The sequence below is a fragment of the Ostrea edulis genome, chromosome 5 (genome assembly GCF_947568905.1).
Source record: "Ostrea edulis chromosome 5, xbOstEdul1.1, whole genome shotgun sequence".
Classification (NCBI taxonomy): Eukaryota; Metazoa; Mollusca; class Bivalvia; order Ostreida; family Ostreidae; genus Ostrea; species Ostrea edulis.
In genome coordinates, this window is record NC_079168.1 from 53,909,514 (window position 1) to 53,930,463 (window position 20,950).

At 36.3% G+C, this 20,950-nt stretch overlaps 1 protein-coding gene and 1 long non-coding RNA gene across 2 annotated transcripts; both read right to left on the reverse strand.

Annotated features, from left to right (window-relative positions):
- Positions 1-751: 751 nt before the first annotated feature.
- Positions 752-1,991, reverse strand: LOC125651493 (uncharacterized). The gene is made up of 2 exons (XR_007361263.2): positions 1,861-1,991; positions 752-1,497 (listed from the first exon to the last, which is right to left on the reverse strand). It is a non-coding gene; the product is annotated as an uncharacterized LOC125651493 (long non-coding RNA).
- A 4,748-nt stretch (positions 1,992-6,739) lies between these two features.
- Positions 6,740-20,723, reverse strand: LOC125651821 (uncharacterized). The gene is made up of 10 exons (XM_048880608.2): positions 20,156-20,723; positions 16,060-16,233; positions 13,759-14,019; positions 13,188-13,450; positions 12,200-12,763; positions 11,645-11,915; positions 9,790-9,963; positions 8,778-9,038; positions 8,260-8,522; positions 6,740-7,483 (listed from the first exon to the last, which is right to left on the reverse strand). Exons 1-10 carry the CDS (start codon positions 20,473-20,475, stop codon positions 6,888-6,890), a joined length of 3,147 nt encoding a protein of 1,048 aa, XP_048736565.2. The 5' UTR covers positions 20,476-20,723; the 3' UTR covers positions 6,740-6,887.
- Positions 20,724-20,950: the final 227 nt, after the last annotated feature.

A 20,950-nucleotide genomic window follows, 5' to 3' on the forward strand; every position in this document is an offset into this window, starting at 1 on the left:
AAATCCATATACAAACTATGAAATCTCTACCTTGAATAGCTCAGGATATATGGGATACGTTCGGTTTTCATAAAATTAGTTCACACTCCAAGGTCACAAGGTTAAAAACAAAGGTCTTGCCACAAAGAATATGAAATATGACAGCCTTATCACCTACAGTTATGTCACTAAAACTATGTGCAAGGTTCAAGTTTCGGACAGAAAAATAGACAGGGCAAAAATAATATGCCCCTGACTTTAGTACCGGGGGCATAAAAAAAACCTAATTTCCTGTATATTCCCATAAAAATCTATATATCCTAAGGTGTAAGGATCAAAAGTTCAATGTCTGACAAAGAACTAAATTCACATAGTTTACACCAAGATCCCCTCACCTCCATTAAAACTAAATATGATGAATGTTGATACTAATTACGGAAGCCCATTTAGGACCTATCAAATTAAAATATTTTTGAATTTGAAATAACGAATTCCAGAATTCGTTACTACAGATTTAATTTGTTATTTCAAACACTTAAAATTCACTATAACAGATTAGATTTGTTATAACAAATTTGTTGAATTTGCTATCATTTAATTTGACATGTTACACACTTTTTCATTGGTTGAAAAATTATTGGAATATCGTATCCACTGAAGAAAAAAGAATAAATGGCCGGAACTACTTTCTATTGGAATGTTGGGAATTACTCTGGATGCTTCGTATTTATATATAGATTATGGAATCCAGAAAAGAAAAACTTAACAACTATATCGATCTATAAAGATTTATTAAACAAAAACAAATATCAAATATAAATAATAATTAATTATGCAAAATGAAATAAACATGGCTATTTGAGGACCCCCCTCCCCCAATAAAACAACAGACGTCTGCTTCTGCAATTCCGGGCTGAGAGTTAAATGTATTCAACCAGGGATGACAATAGTCCAGTTTGCACCTTGCGACAACTTCCTTCATGTCACGAACCCAAATACCAGATACACCGCACGACGTTACAACAGCTGTCACCTTAGAAATTCACTGATAAAACTCTAAAAACCCTCTGTAACACTCACTTGTCCACCTGGAAGCCGTGACAACCCTCAAAAGAACCCTACCTGGCATCCCACATCATGATTATGCACGTGTCCCACGCTTTCCGTTAGTACCGACATCGAACTTTGCACTTAATTCCAGTTCCACTCAACAATATTCCAGCAATTTTCTTTCAATAGGTCTTATCTCTAACTCAAGACATCCTTTCGAAACTGCATTCTTCAGTCCACAAGAAACCCGTTTGCTCAACAGTAAACAATAGTTCGTGGAAGTCGCCATTAGGCCTAACGGATTTAAGTGGGTTTTTTTTTCAAGTTGTGTATTCATAAATTACTACGCCCATCTAGAAATGACATAGAATGTAGTCTAAGAATAACTCGTTATGTGCTCAAACAGATCAAAGATGTTTGATAGTTTATTGGCCTCCTCCGTATAGATGTATAACAAAGGGTGAGAAACTGTAAAAACAAATAAAATTGTCTTACAAAGTGCAAATTACAAAAATATTGTGGCAAATCCAATCCATTATTTACAATAGACCAATTTTCAATAATCAAAGAAAAAGGGGCTCTCTAGAAGCGACACATAATACCTAGGTCCAATGATAGTAAATATGCAAGAATTTGAAACGGGGTGAAAGTAAACACAGCATAAAGGCGTCATACATAAAATTTCCTACCGCGTTTTACATAATGCCCTTGCCATGTGCAGCCTTGAATTTATGTTGACAACAATTGTGCAAAAACTACATAATGGACATAAACGTGACTTCATGTACATGTAATTACAATACTAAAAAATGCTTTGCAAATGTAACTTACTCTTTGGACTGCCAAGAATCGGTCACAAATAACAGAAAATAACGCACGGAGAAAAGTGTGGGAATTCACCGGAAATACACAACAGACTAAAAAAGTACACTAAATGCCGAAACCGGAACGAATAAAAATCCAGCGACACAACACGTTAATTCAACTCAAATCACATGTTTTATCATATAAACTCAATGTTTTAAAATATTAAATGATAAGGAATGAATTTATTATTTTTTCGTTGGATGGAAGTATTCCACGGGAAAAAAGATGGAAAACATTTGCAACTCTAAATTTTGTATTCCTTATACACCGTGTACAATGCCACATGCGGGGACCGTGATCGGTGTACCGCGGGGATGTGAATTCGAAGTTTTTCTTTCTGGTCATTGCATTATCTGAAATTATCAATAGTTCACGTCAATTTCATTAAGATATGAAACTGTCTTAATCATCTGGTATTGTGGTAATATATTTTAGAGAATGCTTCTTTAATGAATGACATAAAAAGTCGGACACATTATTATCGGTTTATCGTACGAATATCAGAGTAACCTTGAACAAGTTTGAATTTAATATTCATATATTCGCTGTGTTCAAGATGTGGATTTTGGTAAGAAACTTTGCTTAAGCTAAAGGGATTCTCGGTCCCCCTACGCCACAAGATTTTCACACACAAACACACCTCTACGTCACACGGGGTTTTCAGTCAAATACTCGGCATATCATGATTTTGTGATGGTTTCTTCAGTCGAATATTGAGTTCCCATTCAAAGGAAAAGTTTCTGGTAAAAAAAACAACTAGGGACTTTATACAGTAGGATTGAATATTTCTCATTAAATAACCGAAAAATATACCCGGCGCCTACCCTGCTTGTATATTGTCGAAGTGTTTGAGTATTTCCAAAGAGTTCTAGACTCCCCAATTGCTAGTGCTAGCTTGTCAATAACCATTGTCTTCTGTACAATACTTTTGGCTATCTAAATTCATTTTGATTAAACACAATCAGCCTTTGAATACTTATTGACCTACTTTCTTCGCTTCGAATTCACATTCCCGTGCCACACCGATCACGGTCCCCGCGTATGGCACTGTACACGGTGTTATAGGAGTTATGAGATTGATCACTGTTCGTTATCTTCACCTTTTCATCAGTACAAGTTTTTGAAAATTTGTTGTAACGAATTATGCAATTTGATATAACGAATTTCGGAATTCGTTATTTCAAATTGAATTCGTTATTTCAAATTTTGAAATCCGTTATTACGAAGTTTACAAATTCGTTATAACGAATTTAATCCGTTATAACGAATTTAATGTTTGAAATAGCGAATTAAAATCAAAATAACGAATTCTGAAATTCGTTATTTCAAATTAGAAATATATATTTGATATGTCCTAAATGGGCTTCCGTAACTAATCGATTAACAAGTCAAAATATACGAGTATAAATAACACTTTGTATACCTTTTCTATTGTTTATTCACACATGAAAGTGTACATCAAAACTATTGAATGTTCATTAAAATGTGATATTATCATGTGGTTTTTAACAGTCACTTGTCTTTAAAGATTTTCTTTTCCCACCAAAGTGGAATCGATGTCGGATGACAGAAACTTACGGGAGATTTTATTCCCCCTCTCCCTAACAATTTGAATTAGGTTTTATCCGACATTAATCCCGCCCCTAATATGGTCCCACCCTACCCCTGGGAGGGACCCTGTGTAAAGAAATTTGAATTACTGTAGATGGATGCATATTAATATCATAGACTAATAATGGTCCTGTTGTTATAGAGATCTGGTGTCGCGTCATCTGTCTAAAAATAGGGTTACATACTTCAGATAAGCATTCTAGCGTTATTAATTTCGATTGATTAAAGTAATGTATCACAATTTTAACATGAAATAATCTTCGTTGGCTTTTCTTTCAGTCATTTTCATTTTTAAAAGCACGCGCCTTTAAGGATGTACTCTACATCAAATGTTGAATTTCATCATGACTCCGGCATACCGTCCGGCAAGTAGTATAATAGTCTGCACAAACCGAGTCCCTTGAACCGGGTCCACGATGGCGGAGCTCCCGCCAAGATGACGGTACTTCTGCTTCCACTAAAGATGACAAAGTATCCGCCAAGACGACACTTCCGTTTCCGCTCAAGATGGCGGCATTCCCGCTCAAGCTGGCGACCTATTCAGTTGGGGGCACTTCGGTTTCCACAAAAATGGTGGTCCTTCCGTTTCCGCTAAATGACGGCACTTCCGAGATTGTCCTGCAGTCAGAATAAGCCATCACCCTTTACCAGGACTTTGACCTGCTTCCCGAAGGCAGAAGGGTTTACTACTTTTTTTGAAACGAGAAGAGTGGGTGCCATGCACTTGCGATCCTGTCAAGGGCGCACCAGAAGTGAACACATGCCTAGGCACACAACAGTATATAGCTTTACGACCGCGCCACGGACCCTCGAAAGGTGGCGTGACCCCTTTTTATCGTTTCAAATTTTTCTTCGGAACAATGATAAAAACTTGTTTATTGTATGTTTTTACAGAATTTTAAAAATAAGTTTCGTTCGTTAAAATCCATAGCTTTTAAGTCATATTCATGCATGACAGTTATAGACTATATTTTAGAAGTAAATAATATTTCCCTGGAGCGTGGGAATTATCATACATGTGTATTAAAACAAGCATGCAATACATGTCCCCCACCGGTGGTTGCTCACTACACTAAAGTTTATACTCTCTATGACACCACGTCACAAGATGGCGATTTAAATGTTTTGTGAAAGTATTTGTATCGATCGCCTTGTTTGTCTATCGTTAAAGCATTGGGCGGGTGAACCGCAGATCTCGAGTTCAAATCCCCCAGAGTCTTTTGTTCATATCTGTTGAAATGATTTTTTTTTAAAAATCATGTCTTTATCCAAATTTGTATATTTCTTGCCTTTTTGGCATATATACTTAGTGTAAATCATCATATCTTTTATAATTAAATCAATTCGTACTGATTTGAGAAACTTCCTGGGTGTAGTGAGCCACCTTAATTGACGACTGTTCTCAATATTCGAGAGAATGTACATTTAAATGTTCTTTGACCTTGAACTGTGACCCGATACATTGGTACTAAGTTATCATGTGTACTAGTATTGAATTAGTTTAATGTTTGTTGTTGATACAGTTGACGCATGTAGTTTTTATCAGGGACGAAATAGTCTTAGTCTGCACAAAATTCCGGGGGGGGGGGGGTATTTAAATAATCGTGCAAATGGAACAAAAACAACGTTCTGGCATAATATTCATATCTGTATTTAAAATGCTTATAAAGGAATTCTAAATACTACTTACTATCGACTGTATGTAGGTCGATTTCGGATACCCGCGATTGCAGGAATGCGGTAAATTGAGAACAGCCGACGGACAAGACTTGGCTCACCGACTTCACAAAAACACTCGCGTGATTAACATATCTGTTATTCATTTTCATTGATGTGTTCCTTTTACGATTAATGAGCTTGAAATGTTAAATTAATAAAGTTAATTTTTACAAAATCAGCGATGGAAGTTCGTCGACAGTCCTACTTTTACTTTATTTCTATCGGAACATAATTTCGATCCCGATGGATTAAAAAACCTATAAAATATATAAGGTACGATTGTGTACATAAAAAGGTTTTTTAAAAATTCTGTTTTTATATGTATCTTGAATTTAGCTTGATCTGTGTTTTAACGAAGTTAGACATATGCCACGTATACTACTTCAACTTTTAAATCAAAGTTATTGCTTATTTAATAGCATTATTACGTCATGAATAAGACTTACCCGCCTTTTTTCAAAAAGTGCTTTATAACTGTTTTAAATATCATCCAGAATATTGCTTAGGAAAAGGTGTGACCATCCGTTGAGCATGATGAAATTAATATATATTGTGTATTAATAGAAGATAAAAATGTATTTGAGTATGAATTTGCTCGACGCATGGGTTGTATGTTTTCTGAAAGGAAAATCCCCCTGAATATATGAACTTTTTCATTGGTTTTGGCAATTTTATGGCAACTAAATACGCTCCTGTCATACAACATAAAGCAATTTTGGATAAAATCAAACCTAGTTTGCGATTGCTTATATAGTCATTATTTGAGTACCAGATTTTGGGACTCCTACTGAAATCATCCATTTTCTGGGCCAGATGACTGTAGAACTGTACCTGCTCCTTTCTTTAAAGTTCTCCATCAAACGTTACGAAATCCGAACTTGATCTGTAGTGTGCCACTCTGAAACTACACCGCAAATTTCAAATGAATCCAAGCAAGCATAACGGAAAAAAGTATGGAAAACCAATGCGACAGACTGACAGTCCGACAGAGGGATGAACGGACAGATGAGAAGAAAGCTATAGTCCCCTTCGGTTTAACGAACTGTTAAGGGACTATAAAAGGCATCGGAAACTGCAAACATACGCCAATGCCCATCAATCTCTTTTTGTCTGCAACTGTCTGAAGCAAAGATATTCTCAATTTTTTAAAACAACTCCTGTCAAGTATAAAACAGTTATAAAAACTTGTACTGTCACATAACCTCGCCTTGGTAGGCATAACTAAGAAAGATATGGGTGATTTGTACTGTCACATAACCTCGCCTTGGTAGGCATAACTAAGAAAGATATGGGTGATTTGTACTGTCACATGACCTCGCCTTGGTAGGCATAACTAAGAAAGATATGGGTGATTTGTACTGTCACATGACCTCGCCTTGGTAGGCATAACTAAGAAAGATATGGGTGATTTGTACTGTCACATGACCTCGCCTTGGTAGGCATAACTAAGAAAGATATGGGTGATTTGTACTGTCACATAACCTCGCCTTGGTAGGCATAACTAAAAAAGATATGGGTGATTTGGCTGAGGTCTATGACTTCTGAGCGCTCTGAATTTAATATCCTATTACATATGTATATATATGATGTTTTAAAACAAGTAAAAGAATTATAGTCGGTACAGTTTAGATGAAACGTGTAGTTTTAGTCGTTATTCATCGCTATATCCTAGCAGGGAGGATGGCGGATGTATCGACTTCCGGTATTTTCACAAAGTCACTATCCTCAAAGCTGTTTATGTGGAGTACATTAATATAGCCTGTTCTATTTGCTTCAGTCTCTCGGAACTCCACAGTTCTTCTCTTTAAAATATGTTGCGCATGCCCCTGTGCTATCATATAAAATTTTTCAGATCTCTCTCTTCTCTTTCTAAGATCATATGTGACGTAGCCATAGGTAAGTTTTAACTGGTCGTTCACTGCTGTCACCGTTATCTCATGGAAAACGTCATTATAGTATGTCCCCATGTAGTTTTCTATCGGGCGACCTAAGGGGATGTTCCTGGGGATAAATCGGGATTGTTTCTTCTTCTTTTCGGTCATGAAAGGTCGGGGAAAGCTGCAGAGCAAGGTAGAGTTGAGCCATGGATCTTCTTCATTGTATAAATCAGCAATAAAGGAGTTGACGGATATACGAAATAATTCATCCTTGTCTTCTCCTGTTGTAGCAATAAAAATTCCCAATCGCTTATCCGGGAATAGTGTCATTAGGGAGCGGTAGCCGAAGATGTTTCCTGCCTCCTCCAGTATTCGGTGATCTGAAATATCCGTGAAATATCTGATCAATCATGTATAGTAGTGGATCCCGAGTCCACTGCCACGGATAGACTCGGATCACCTGATACTGTGAGTACGGCAGTTACTGTATTGTAAAACTTATATGAAACCAATTTTGATGCACCAGATGCGCATTTCGACAAATAATGTCTCTTCAGTGATGCTCAAGCCGAAATTTTGGAAATCCGAAATAACAATAAACTTGTAAGAACTAAAAGGAAAAACAGAGTCCAAAAGACTGGAGCCAAATTCGTCGAAGGATCAGAGCTATGCATGAGGGAGTTAATCCTTAATTTTGAAATTAATTTCTAAATCTTATTACAGCAATTAAATATACATCCGTATTTTCTAGCTAGTAACGAAGTACTTAGTTACTGGGCTGTAGAGACCCTCGGGGACTAACAGTCCATCAGCAGAGGCCTCGACCCAGGGGTCGTAATGTAAAACTTATACGGTACCAATTTTGATACACCAGATGCGCATTTCGACAAATAATGTCTCTTCAGTGATGCTCAAGCTGAAATTTTGGAAATCCGAAAAAACAATAAACTTGTAAGAGCTAAAAGGAAAAACAGAGTGCAAAAGATATCATTGAAATTATGTTTCAAACAAACTATCCGGGGTATATCATTACGTGTAGTTATGTTATCTTGATCATAGAAAAATGAATCCAATTCTGATTTATGATTGTTCCCTTCCTGTATAGCCCCATGAGAATAAACCAAACAGACTCTTTTCAGTGACAGAAAGCATTTACCCCGATATGTTCCAACATTTAAGCCTAAACCATATCCCGAGTACGCCCTGGAATAAGGAACTCCTTTGGATTTTATGAAATAATCTTCTATATCCGAAGACTGCAGCTGCATCCATGGTAGGAAGAGATCGCGGATGCTCTTGACGTTGATCAAACTAACACCAGAGTCTGTCTTGCCCTCATTCAATAGGAAGTTCATGAATTGTGCCATGTCCTCCACATTGGACACGATGCAGGCTGCGCCACAAAGATCTGTCCATTGTCTGTTATAAAGGACATATACATGCATGTACTACATATTGCAAAGGTTCGCTTCAATTTCAGAACTTAGCCGAACTTAAAACTGATGGTTCTTTCATCACCAAATTTAATCAGATAGGATATCCTTTCAATTTTATTATTACGTATTAAGGTGAAATATTTCTATCTGTTAAGCCTTTTTAATTTACATTACCTTTATCATCAGGGATTCAAACTTATCTTTTAACAGAAGAGAATGAGAAATTTAATTCATGTACCTTAAAAAATCATATGACACGGGATACAAGACTCCGTCGTCCTGAACATACCCCCTGGCAATGTCCTCAGAATCGGGATTCAACATAGTAAAAAATGATGAATTGTTCATTCCCAAGGGATTGAAAAATTCTGTTTTAATCAAATTCTCCCATGAATTTCCACCCATTCTCTCGGCCATATACGTTATAATGCCATACATCAAATTGTTTGTCCGGAACTGTGTTCGAAACCCATCCTTTGTTTTCAAAGAATGAATTCGTCTGAAATATGGAATTCCTATGCATAAGGTATAGCTACACAAGTTATTAATATTAGAGTATACATGTACATACAAAATACCGTATAGCGGGGTTTTTTTCCGCGGGATGATACATTTGACTTATTTTAGCAATTAGATAGCTTTCCGCTAAAATTTCACTCGCCAAATATGCACCCAATTGCGACTTCAGTGTTTGCAAGAGAGATAACCCTTCCTTGTCCGCCAAAATTTCTTATGCTAAAATTACTAGGACACCTTAGAGGAAGCAAATCGCCAACTTTTAGACCAGCGGAAAACCCCCACTATACGGTACTTAGAAGTTATAATTTATATAATAAATCGTCAATCAAAAATGTAAATGAAGTATTGAAAGTTATTATAATTATGTGTTGTTTTTAAAACCTCCAAGTTGCCGATAATTCAGTCATATCTTGGTGATCAAAATTAAACAGTATGGCAGATTTTAAATTTCGAGTCGACTTTGTAACGTTTATATTAGAATATACTTTTAAAACTGCTTTTGCAATGGGTTTGTGATGCATGTCATAGACAAAAGTGATGGAAGATATTTTACTAGTAACAAGCTACAGGAGACTTTCGTGACACAGAGAATAATTTCGAATTCATGTATTAGCATTTGTTGATTTAGTGTATTATTCACGATGTTAGTGCCGTACCAGAGTTGTCGCATTGGCTACTATACATTTCTATAGTGTATGCTTGAGGTATAATCAATGTATGACCCAACTTACTCCATAACGTTTTCCCGCTTTAGTTTATCGTCCAGTCGGAGGTAGTTGTAGGGCGGGAATCCCGTTCTATGAACCATCATGTCCAACGTATTTACAAATTGAGACCGAAGAAAAGAGTGTTTGAATATCTCCTTGTTACCATACAGATGTCGAAGAGTAGTGTTTAAGTCGTACCTGTAAATGTATAGGCAAATGTGACGAATTTTGTTCATTCTTTACGTCATCATATTCAACTCCAAGCACTCTAACAATCTCTCTAATTTCAAAAGAATGTGATATTAATGCAATCCCTCCTAAAACGGAGAAGAAAATGTCAATCTTTTGAATTTAGATTCATGTAATTGAATTATACACACTGAATTTAGATCCATGCAATTGAATTATACACACTGAATTTAGATCCATGCAATTGAATTATACACACTGAAGACAACTGCTTGATACACAGGCACTCGACGTTTTGAATACCTATAATAAGAAAAATAGTCTTCCTATAAACAAACTTATCACCACGTACATGTACATGTATATCACGCCGCCATCTTGGTTTCCTTCTTTTCCAGCTGTATCGCTTGCAAATTTCGGCGAAAAGTTCGATATATTATAATAATTAGACCCACCGTTTATAAGCAACTCTGCCAAGGTCTTACCTCTCATATCGTAAAGTCCATTTATCGGTTATAATCAACCGTCAAACATCGTCTACTGCTTCTCAAATGCGAAAAAATCGATAAAAGGGGACGGAAGTTGACTGTATTGTAGCCGATAATGCCTGGTTCCCAATGTCGTGCAATCCGTTACGAACGCCACGATTGACCATTTGTAGCTGATCACGGAAGTTTTCTGGAATTTCAGGTTTTGATACGAAGCGATACGAGTTACATTGTAATACGTTCTTGTGTGAATTATTGCGCTTTGATACGGAAAGGTCACGATCGATAAATTTCACGTGACACGATCTGAACAACGATCACATACGTTCTGATAAGTTTGTCCCAATCAAGTTCACGATTGGACCTCATATGATCATCACGATCCGGGTTCCAGATTTGGGACGATCATGTACATGTACGTGCAGCTACGTTCGTATACGTTACGATACTTTTAATCACGAATCGATGCGCTATGCTGCGATAGGATACGATTGTGATTCCAATGTCTTTCACGATCAGGATCGAAATGATCAGTTTGAGCTACGATTGGACCCCGACAGGTACATGTATATATACAGCCCGACTGACCATTGACTTCATTTTTTTTTAACTTCTAGAAAGTGAACAATACAACTCACAACCACTGAAAATGGCGGAAGTTGAGGGTGATGACGATGTGACATTTGTAGCATTACTGCATGCATCGTGACAGATCGTGGGGCATCGCAACAAGGTGTGATGTTTACCTTGTAAACGATTGGCCGGGATCAATCAAGATTAATCGCGTTGATCGTAGAAAATCTTTTTGACAGTCAAAACAATTTCTACGATCAACACGTCACGACAGACGCCAAAATTAGGTAAGATTTGATGCGATCACCACGATTATTTCACGATGAATCGTGATAGTAGGAACCTAGCATTAATGAACTTTATTTCCACTTCACCATGACGATGCGAGAGGTAAGACCTTGACAGAGTTGCTTCTGAATGGTAGGGCTCTATATTATCATATTATATCGAACTTTGCGTCGAAAATTGCAAGCGATGCAGCTGGTAAAATAGAAAACCAAGATGGCAACGTGATATACCTTTGAATAATTTGTTTATTAAATGACATTTGTTTTAATATAGATATTTAAAACGCCGAGTGCCTGTGGGTTGATAATATACAACTTTATGAGGTACGTGTGCTCCCCTACCTGGAATCGTTGCTCATATACTTTTGCACGAGAAGATTGGCAAACACTTTTGTAAGCGATCCAATACCAAACAGAGTTTTGGTTGTAATTGGTTCCCTGGAATCCATATTGATATCCTTATTACCATACGCCTTGGAGAACACAGTTTTTCCGTCCTTAACGACAGAAACTGCCATACTTGGGTTTTGATGCCGCCGGCATGCCTTAAAAGTTGTCTGTAGTGTGCTATCTAAAACCCCTTCTCGGCTTGATTTTTCTTTCTCTGGTTTTGCTGAAAGTAAGTAAATATAGTACATGTATTTTATAGGTTTTTTTTATCTTGTACATATCAATAAGGAATATTCAAATAAGACAATAGCATTCAACGAACTGATGAAGATAGGATTTAGTTTGACATTGTATCTGTTAGGTTTTCATGCTGCATCAATTTACTTGTGTAACTTCTAACTCTTTCTGTCTCATCCACCACGGAATGCTTAACACTTTAAAAAATCGAAACAATTGGTGCAAAATATGTTAATGAAAGTAAAAGAAAAACATAAATGATGCACATACCACCAGTTAAATGTGGTTGTCGTATGAAATCGCTCCTTTCAAAATGTCTTAAACGAGCAATGGTTATGTATTCTGGGTTTTTAGGATCGCTGGCTTTGAATTCCATGGATCTCCTCTTGAAAGCATGTGCTGCAATACCTGTGCTTACCATGTGGAACTTATAAGATCGAGATTTTTTTCGAATCAAATCAAAGGTGACGTAGCCGTACTTGAGTTTAAGTGAACCGTTGTGTTCGGTGATGGTAATATCCTTGTACAATTCATTGTAGTATACGCCTACGAAATCGCTGGCAGGTCTGTCAAGAGGAATTTCTTCAAAAGTATTAGAACTTTTATTTGTTCGCTTCTTGAATGGTTCTGGGAAGGTACATAGAGTTGAGGCGTTTAACCATGGCTCCTCTTTGTTGTATAGGTCGGATATGTAGGAACTAGCAGTGATTCGAAATAAGTCGTCTTTATCTTTGCCCGTCATGGAGATAAAGATGCCCAGCTTCTGGTCTGGGAAGAGTGTCATTATTGAGCTATATCCAAAGATGTCACCCGTTTCTTCTAGTATTCTGTGATCTGAAGATAATTTTAGATAACGTTCATTTGGCTTGCTATATTTAAATCATTATTTCTTTCAAACCATCATTTCTCTCCAAAACATTAACCTAGTAAGAGTAACAATACTTAAAACTGGAATATTATCTTGTAAATTTGTGCTTTGTAATCTTACTTCTATACATCCCAGTCTTTGTAATCTTACTTCTATTCATCCCAGTCTTTGTAATCTTACTTCTATACATCCCAGTCTTTGTAACCTTACTTCTATACACCCCAATCTTTGTAACCTTACTTCTATACATCCCAGTCTTTGTAATCTTACTTCTATACATCCCAGTCTTTGTAATCTTACTTCTATTCATCCCAGTCTTTGTAATCTTACTTCTATACATCCCAGTCTTTGTAACCTTACTTCTATACATCCCAATCTTTGTAATCTTACTTCTATACATCCCAGTCTTTAACCCAAGTGCATATCCACTGTATTCTCTGGAATATGGTACTCCGTTCAACCCGGAGAAGTATTCGCGAAGGCTGGACGATCGCAGAAGATTCCATGATAGGAGCATATCTTTCATCTCTTTTCTACCGACGATCCTGGTGCCGGAGTCTGTGACTCCATCATTTAACATAAATTTCATGAATTGGCCCATGTCATCAGCACTGGATGTGATGCATGCTGCTCCACACAATTCTGTCCATTTTCTGGTTATGATTGTAAGTGTAGATTTACGTAATGTAAATGAATGTACAGTAAAACACAGTTATAGCGAACGTCCTAGGCCAGCGAAAAACAGTTCGTTATAATCTAACTTCGTTATAATCAATACAAAGTTTGTTAATTTCCTTACACAGGGGAATGAATATCACTTTGAAATAAGCGTGAATTCGTTTTAAGCGTGATCGTTATAAGCGTGTTTTATTGTATACATTTCTTTCACTTTTTGAAACTTTAGAATATGGACTTACTGAATCTTCAACTTCTATATTACTATTGCACATGAAAAATGTACCTTAATAGCTCAAAGGACGTGGGGAAAAGCTCTTCGTTTTCCTCCATATATCCTGTAGCTATGTTGACTAAATCTGAAGTCAATGTCGTGAAGAAAGTGGAGTTTTTCATTCCAATCGGGGTAAAGAAGTCTTGTGTTACCAACTCTTCCCAAGATTTTCCACCCAGTCGTTCACCAATGTCTGTTAGTAGTCCGTACAAGATATTGCTGCTGTAGAAACTATCTCGAAAACCTCCCCGTGGTTTGAACTTCTTAATACGTCTAAAAACAAAGAGCTCAGAGGCTTCAAATATTTATAATAAAGTTGAATTACAGTGAATCCCGTGTTGAATTTTATCTATAACCAATTATTTCTCAGGAGTAACTTTTGATGTTTCACTTTTGAGTCGACTCGTATAGCGAGCTACGCATTGGCATCGCGCGTCCGTCCTGCGGATTCACCGCTTCACTACCACCATAGCTCATTTGCAACTGAATATAGTTTGACTGGCAGTCTATGTTTTATGAAATAAAACTAATGCCGTGCATATAGAATTCTTGATAATGTCAATTGAACACGCACAATGTTTGTGAAAGAATGTGAAAATATTTTAGAATCAGGCATCGACCTAGCAGGTCAGCAACTTAATACAGTTGGGAGAAGATGAGACTGCTGATATGAAAGCAATCATTGCATGCCTTTCATAGAATTTAAGATTTAACATGGTTAATAAATTTACCATGTATGATATATTCAATTTTAGCCAAACAATGGTGAAAGACTTATAAAGTCTATAATCGCTTTTGAATACACGGAAGAGGAGGTTTAAAACTCGGGTTAGATGAATAAGGACTTGGATATATATTAAATTTGTCAACTTTCCGTGGAAATAAATTATATTGCGATTCGAATATTCTACCAGAATTCTGACAAAAATATATCTGAAATGAATTAACGAATTTTATATTTGCTTTGTTTAGATAAATAAACAACAAACGAGTTAACATCATTTACATACGCACGTGCAGTGGTACATTTCTGGAGATTTGAAGACTTTAAGAGAATAATTTGTATCGATACCGGCTACAAATTGTGTGCGGGCTGTTACTGTTTTGTCTTTTGTGGTAGGCTTTTGATATTTGACATTTACCGATAAGTGATCATATCATGCAGATGTGCTGGGTACCATGGATAGTGACCTTTGATCTTCAACTTTTATGTTCACAGTCACACAACTTTTGAAGCTTTTATGAGTAAATTCCTCAAGCTGATGTGTCGTGTTCCTAGTTTGTGACGTTGAAATTATAAAGATATCTAGTAAAGCCTAATACTTATGCATGTACATTTTATTTTACCATACTTTTAAGATTCAGAATTACCGCTTTTAAGTTGGTGCTGTATATATCCCCCACCACAACCGCCCTTTGTTGGAAATTGTGGACGAGTCGACTTTGAAGCCTTTGATTTGTTTTACGTCCCTTCGATAAATTTTCACTCATTTTGAGACGTCAACAGCTGTAAGTGAATTACTACAAACAGACCCATGGTTAGCACTCAGGGCCGTAGCAGTGAGGGTTCATAAACGTGCCAAGCCTGCCATAAGACGGGACTTCCGTTTTTAAGGTCATATCCGAAAGACCCGTGATTCTCACTTCTAAATACCGAGCGTTTGGCATAGGAGCAATCATTATTTATGTTTACGTCTTCGGTTTGAAGTCGACATGGCACGAGCTCGAACTCAGACCTCCCGGTCACGAAGCGAATGACAGGTCCTGAGTTCGAGTCCTGCTCGGGACATAGCAGCGTCAAACTCAGGACGTAAACATAGATAGTGATTGATCCTTCACCAAAATTCTTGATAAACAAGATGCGTTTGTAAAACACTGATACCCCTGGATGTTAACAATCTAGATACTAAAAGAACGGTCTTGTCACAAGGAATACACATGTGAAATATGAAGACCTATCACCATCCATTCAAAAGTTCTGACCAAGGTTAAACTTAAAGTTTTTGCGGACAAACAAACAGACAGACGAACAGACCAAAAAATATGTCCCCGAATCTCCGATTACAGTGGCATGAAACACTACAACATGCAAGTGATCTTGCAACTTGACTTAAACACCTACACGTATGTACTTATTTGGGGAAAGTTAAATCACAAAACACAAATATCATAAATTTAAGGGGTGGGTTGGTATTATAGAGAAATTCGAGAATACATGTATATAACCATGCAAATTACACTAAGTTTTCTATGATATTTTTTCTACTCCTATAATATAGTTATTACCTAATTAGGTCATAGATATGCACTTACTCTAATACATTTGCCCGATTCAATGTATTGTCAAGGCGCAGGTAGTTGTGGCTCGGAAACCCCATCCTATGAGCCATTAAGTCAAGTGTGTTGGAATGATATGTTCGTAGATCAGAGTAACTGAAAAGGTCATTTTTCCCAAATAGATGTCTAAGTGGTGTAATCAAACTGTATCTGAAAAAAAGGAAAACTCCTGATGATAAGAAAACTTTATTTCAATCAAACCACAAAATTAAAAAATTTGAACTAACCGTAAATGCCCCAGTTTCAAGCATCTGATTGATTAAGGATGAACGTTTATATACCATAAGCCATCATAAAATGACATTTCCTGCTAAAGGTACAGTTACTTTACTAATTATGAAATAAATATTAGGAGTCACTGATTATGATACTATTATTTCTGTAAGTTTTATTAACCTGTGTTTAGTAAACCAGAAGTCATTAAACAATCTTATACCTTATATGAAGTCATTAAACTATCAGATACCTTACATGAAGTCATTAAACTATCTTATACCTTACATGAAGTCATTAAACTATCAGATACCTTACATGAAGTCATTAAACAATCTTATACCTTACATGAAGAATATACACTGGTTCCATCTGACAAATCTTGTAACGAAATTGTCTTTCTTTCCTTTGTTAAGTTCATCATTACAACTGTATTTTTGAAGTACTGAATGGGTTTTTTAGGTAAATGATTCCACATTTCCTAATCCAACTCATATTCAATATATATAGTTAGTTTTCAGTTTTAAATACATTTAACGCTCCAGCCAATGGGACGTTAGACATCTTTCTGATTCTGCGCACAAGTACTCTGAAGTTGATATGAAAAAGATGCTAGAGTTCTTCATTGACAATGCCTCCGTAGTCTTTGGTGATCAAGTCTTCAAACAGTCTATTGGAATTCTCATGGGCACAAATTGTGTTCCTTTATTAAGTGATTTGTTTTTGTATTCTTTTGAGGCAGAATTTGTCAAAAGCTTTTGCATGAGAAGGAAAAACTATCTTGCTGTGGTCTCTAACTCAACATTTTTACATTGTCGACGTTTTATCTATTCACTTTCACTCATACGTCGATTCGAATGTATCAAGATGTAAGACTCACGGCGAGTATGACCGGTCGACGGTGGATGCTTACTCCTCCTAGGCACCTGGTTCCACCTCTGGTATGTCCAAGGGTCTGTGTTTGGCCTACTCTTAATTTTGTATTCTTTATAGGAATTATGAGATTGATCACTGTTCGTTAGCTTCAGCTATTCATACCACAGAGTATTCCATATCTGGATATTTTATAGAAGATTGACATTAGCGACAAACTAACAACTCAATTTCACGACAAACGGGATGAATTAAGCTTCTCCGTCGTTAACTTCTTATAAGCAATATTCCATTTTCACCTCCATATAGTTGCAATGTCTCACAACTGATTCGATACGCGAGAGCATGTTCTACGTATGATAATTATTTTTAAAACTGGGACAGGCTACTGACAAATAACTTGATATTATCAAGGTTTCAAAAGTGACGTTTAAAGTCGGCATTTCGTAAATTCTATGACGGTTTTGATGATCTAATTTGCAAATACAACTTATCATTAGGTCGAATGCTGTCTGATGTGTTTCGTGCCTATTGTCTTTACATACTGCTTGGACCCCGGATTACTCCGTTTACCTAATCAATATATGGGGTTCACGGTGGTTGTTACTAGTCAACAGGGATGCTAACTCCTCCTTGGAACCTAATCCTACTTCTGGTTTTTCCAGGGGTCTGTATTTCCCCTAGTCTAAATTTTGTATTCTTTATAGGATTTATGAGATTGATCACTGTTCGCTTTTACAATAACAAAAGTTCCGAACCGATAATTTCCTGTAGAATAATCCTCTGCTGGCGACTGAGAGCAAGTTTTAGTTTCAAGGTCTCATTCGAAAAAAAAGCCATGAATTTCACTTCTAATGACGGGGGCTTGTAAAAGTCACTACCTATTTTAAGCGTCTTAGGTTTGACCTGGGATCAAACGCAGGATCTCACGGTTTTGAAGAGAGAGAGAGAGAGAGAGAGAGAGAGAGAGAGAGAGAGAGTTCTATTGTACCTGCTTGGTACTAAGAAAGTAAAGCAAGAGATACATACTAGTGGTTTAATGAAACCATGATATTTTCATATTAAATGAATGTGGTATTGAAAATTATCTTTATACATTTGTACATCTATCAATTATATAAACTGAATGTCTTTTTGTATTCTATTTTCGCATCAAACGTACAACTATGAAATAAACAGAAGGTTTTGAAACAGTCAAACATTTAATGAGATTGACAGAAAGATGACCTACATGTAAGAATTTGTATTGGAATCCCACTAGAATTCCAAATATTAATTTGCATTAAACAAAACAGTATCTAACCTCAGCTGAATAATGTCTAAAGAGAATCCTATAGTTAAATCCCCTTATCACGACCGACGACAATATTCCAATGAGGTACTTATCGCCGACGACAATATGTACAGTGAGGTACTTATCGCCGACGACAATATGTACAATGAGGTACTTATCACCGACGACAATATGTACAATGAGGTACTTATCGCCGACGACAATATGTACAGTGAGGTACTTATCGCCGACGACAATATGCACCGCGATGCATAAAATAGTCATGTCTCGGTAGCGACAATATGTGTAGATGGACGACAATATGTATTGTAAGGCTATGTACATATCGTCACCAACGATAAATATGTGTAGAACGACAATATGTTCCGTCACAGGGCTATTCACGTAGTTACTAAATATCAACACAATGAATATTTCAATCAATATTAAACTAAAATCCAACACTTGTTATATCTGTTTTTAACAATTGCGTGCACAATTGAACATTTTTAACTTCCTGATAACTACTATTCCAATTCTTTTCAAATTTGGTATGAAGCATTTTGGGGACAAGGCCTAGGGTGACATGAATTGTAAATTTCAGGACTCCTGCAACCCTGGAGCATTAGCGGAGGGGCAGAAGCTGCCAACAATTGGACAATTTAAAAAAATCTTCTCCACTACAACCGCACATGTGTAAGAAAAAATAAATGCATAGTGATGTAGGGCAGAAAGGCCTCTACGAAAATTGTAAATTTCATGATCCCTGGGGTAGAGATTCTGACTCAAGGCGAACCCAACTTGATTTATAGTGTTTATGTGTAAAACATTTTTTAAAATCAAATTCTTTAATACTATTGGAATTAAAATAAAACTTAGAAGGAATAGGTAGTCCTTTACTAAAATTGTAAATTTCTTGATCCTATGGGATAAGGAGGGAGCTAAAATTATTATAGTGATTACTGTCTTGACCATTTGAAAGATTTCTTTATATTTGTTGATACGGTATTAAAAAAACTCAGTGCGTTTTTAGGAAAAATAGAAAAGGGTGTACCAAAATTGGGAATTTCGCAACCCCAAGGTTTTGACTCTAGGGCAGGTTCAAATTAGTCATATGTTTTTGATGTTACATACTATGTTATGTAAAGTCTTTTATCAGTATAGGCACTTTCCGGGGCATTTAAGTTTTAAGAACACATGTTTTATACTATTGAATATTAGATATGCAGAACAGGAAATGTTTTCAGATTTCATAGCCCTTTGGGTTGGTGATACTTTTACCTAATACTCAGGTGACCGATAAGGCTTGTGAGCCTCTTGTTTATGAAAAGTTTATGTTGTCAAATGAAATTTAGTCAATTAAAATTTAAAATGTTTGCAATTCAACATTGATTCTAAATACGTGTATGTGCAAAATTTCTTAGTTTAATATGGTCTTTGCACAGAATTAAAAAGCTGTGTTGGGCAACCCAATTTTCAAAGCACTTATTGACTTCTACACACTAAATAGAAATACGAATTATGCCTCTCAACAATTGTTTGCTTCTTCGTGTATGGCAGGACCATCTTTCATATACATCCTTCCGCTGCGAAACGTAATCCCCTTTAATAATTCATCTAAAATATTAATTAAGGTATTCTCTTTACAGGTAATGATATGCGATTCTTTTTCGCTTGGAGCTTTTTACAAAACACGGAGGATCATGTACAAACCTGGAATCTTTACCAAAGTATTTCTGTATCAGCAAGTTCGCAAACACTTTTGTCAGTGACCCAATTCCAAACAACGTAACTGTGGTCACTGGTTCTTTTGTTTCTAAGTCCTTGACTCCAAACGCTTCTGAAAACACCACCTGTCCATCTTGCACTACCGATACCGCCATTCCTGGGTTCACATGTTGACGACAGTTGTTAAATACTGACCTCAGCGTGTTCTGAACATGGGATTTGGTGTTATTTTCGGCCAGAGTTGAGAAAGGAAAAACCAATATCAGCAAGTAAATCCTCATATTGTCCAATTTAATGTATTCCATTGAATATGTTCAATACATGGTGTGTTATGATAATAACAAGGAAACGAAAGGTATGTGTAAATTGCAATCAGTCTAGTTATTTAGCATATTCATGTCATTAACCAAAGACCGTGTGATCTGGTTAGACAATCAAGTTCGATTGTTGAATACATTTTCAATATTTATTTCTACTTATGTACTTAAATGGTATAAGGCACGTATGTACTGTAATTACCAGCATGGGGCACACAGAACGTTATTTTGCAAAATAATATCTTATTGTTGCAGAAGAATAGATGAATGTTAATGTTCATGTTTTTCGTAATATTGTAATTTTATGGAAATTAAAATTTAATTGCTCCGTGAAGAATGGAAATGAATTAAACATCGTGACCATTTCTAATTGTGGCTCAGGATTAATACATTTCAACAAATTACTTTAACATTTCTAAATTCATAACTAAATGCAAGCTTTGTCATTGTGCGTTTTAGGTGC

What these genes read in the sequence shown, in the direction of transcription:
- LOC125651821 (XM_048880608.2), bottom strand. Translation starts at nt 20,475, where the DNA reads ATGGAATACATTAAATTGGACAATATGAGGATTTACTTGCTGATATTG. An exon ending in TACTTTGGTAAAGATTCCAG is followed by an intron (nt 16,234 to 20,155) that starts GTTTGTACATGA and finishes CCTTTTTTTCAG; the next exon opens with ATACAGTTTGATTACACCAC. An exon ending in AAATGTTGGAACATATCGGG is followed by an intron (nt 7,484 to 8,259) that starts GTAAATGCTTTC and finishes CGGATATTTCAG; the next exon opens with ATCACCGAATACTGGAGGAG.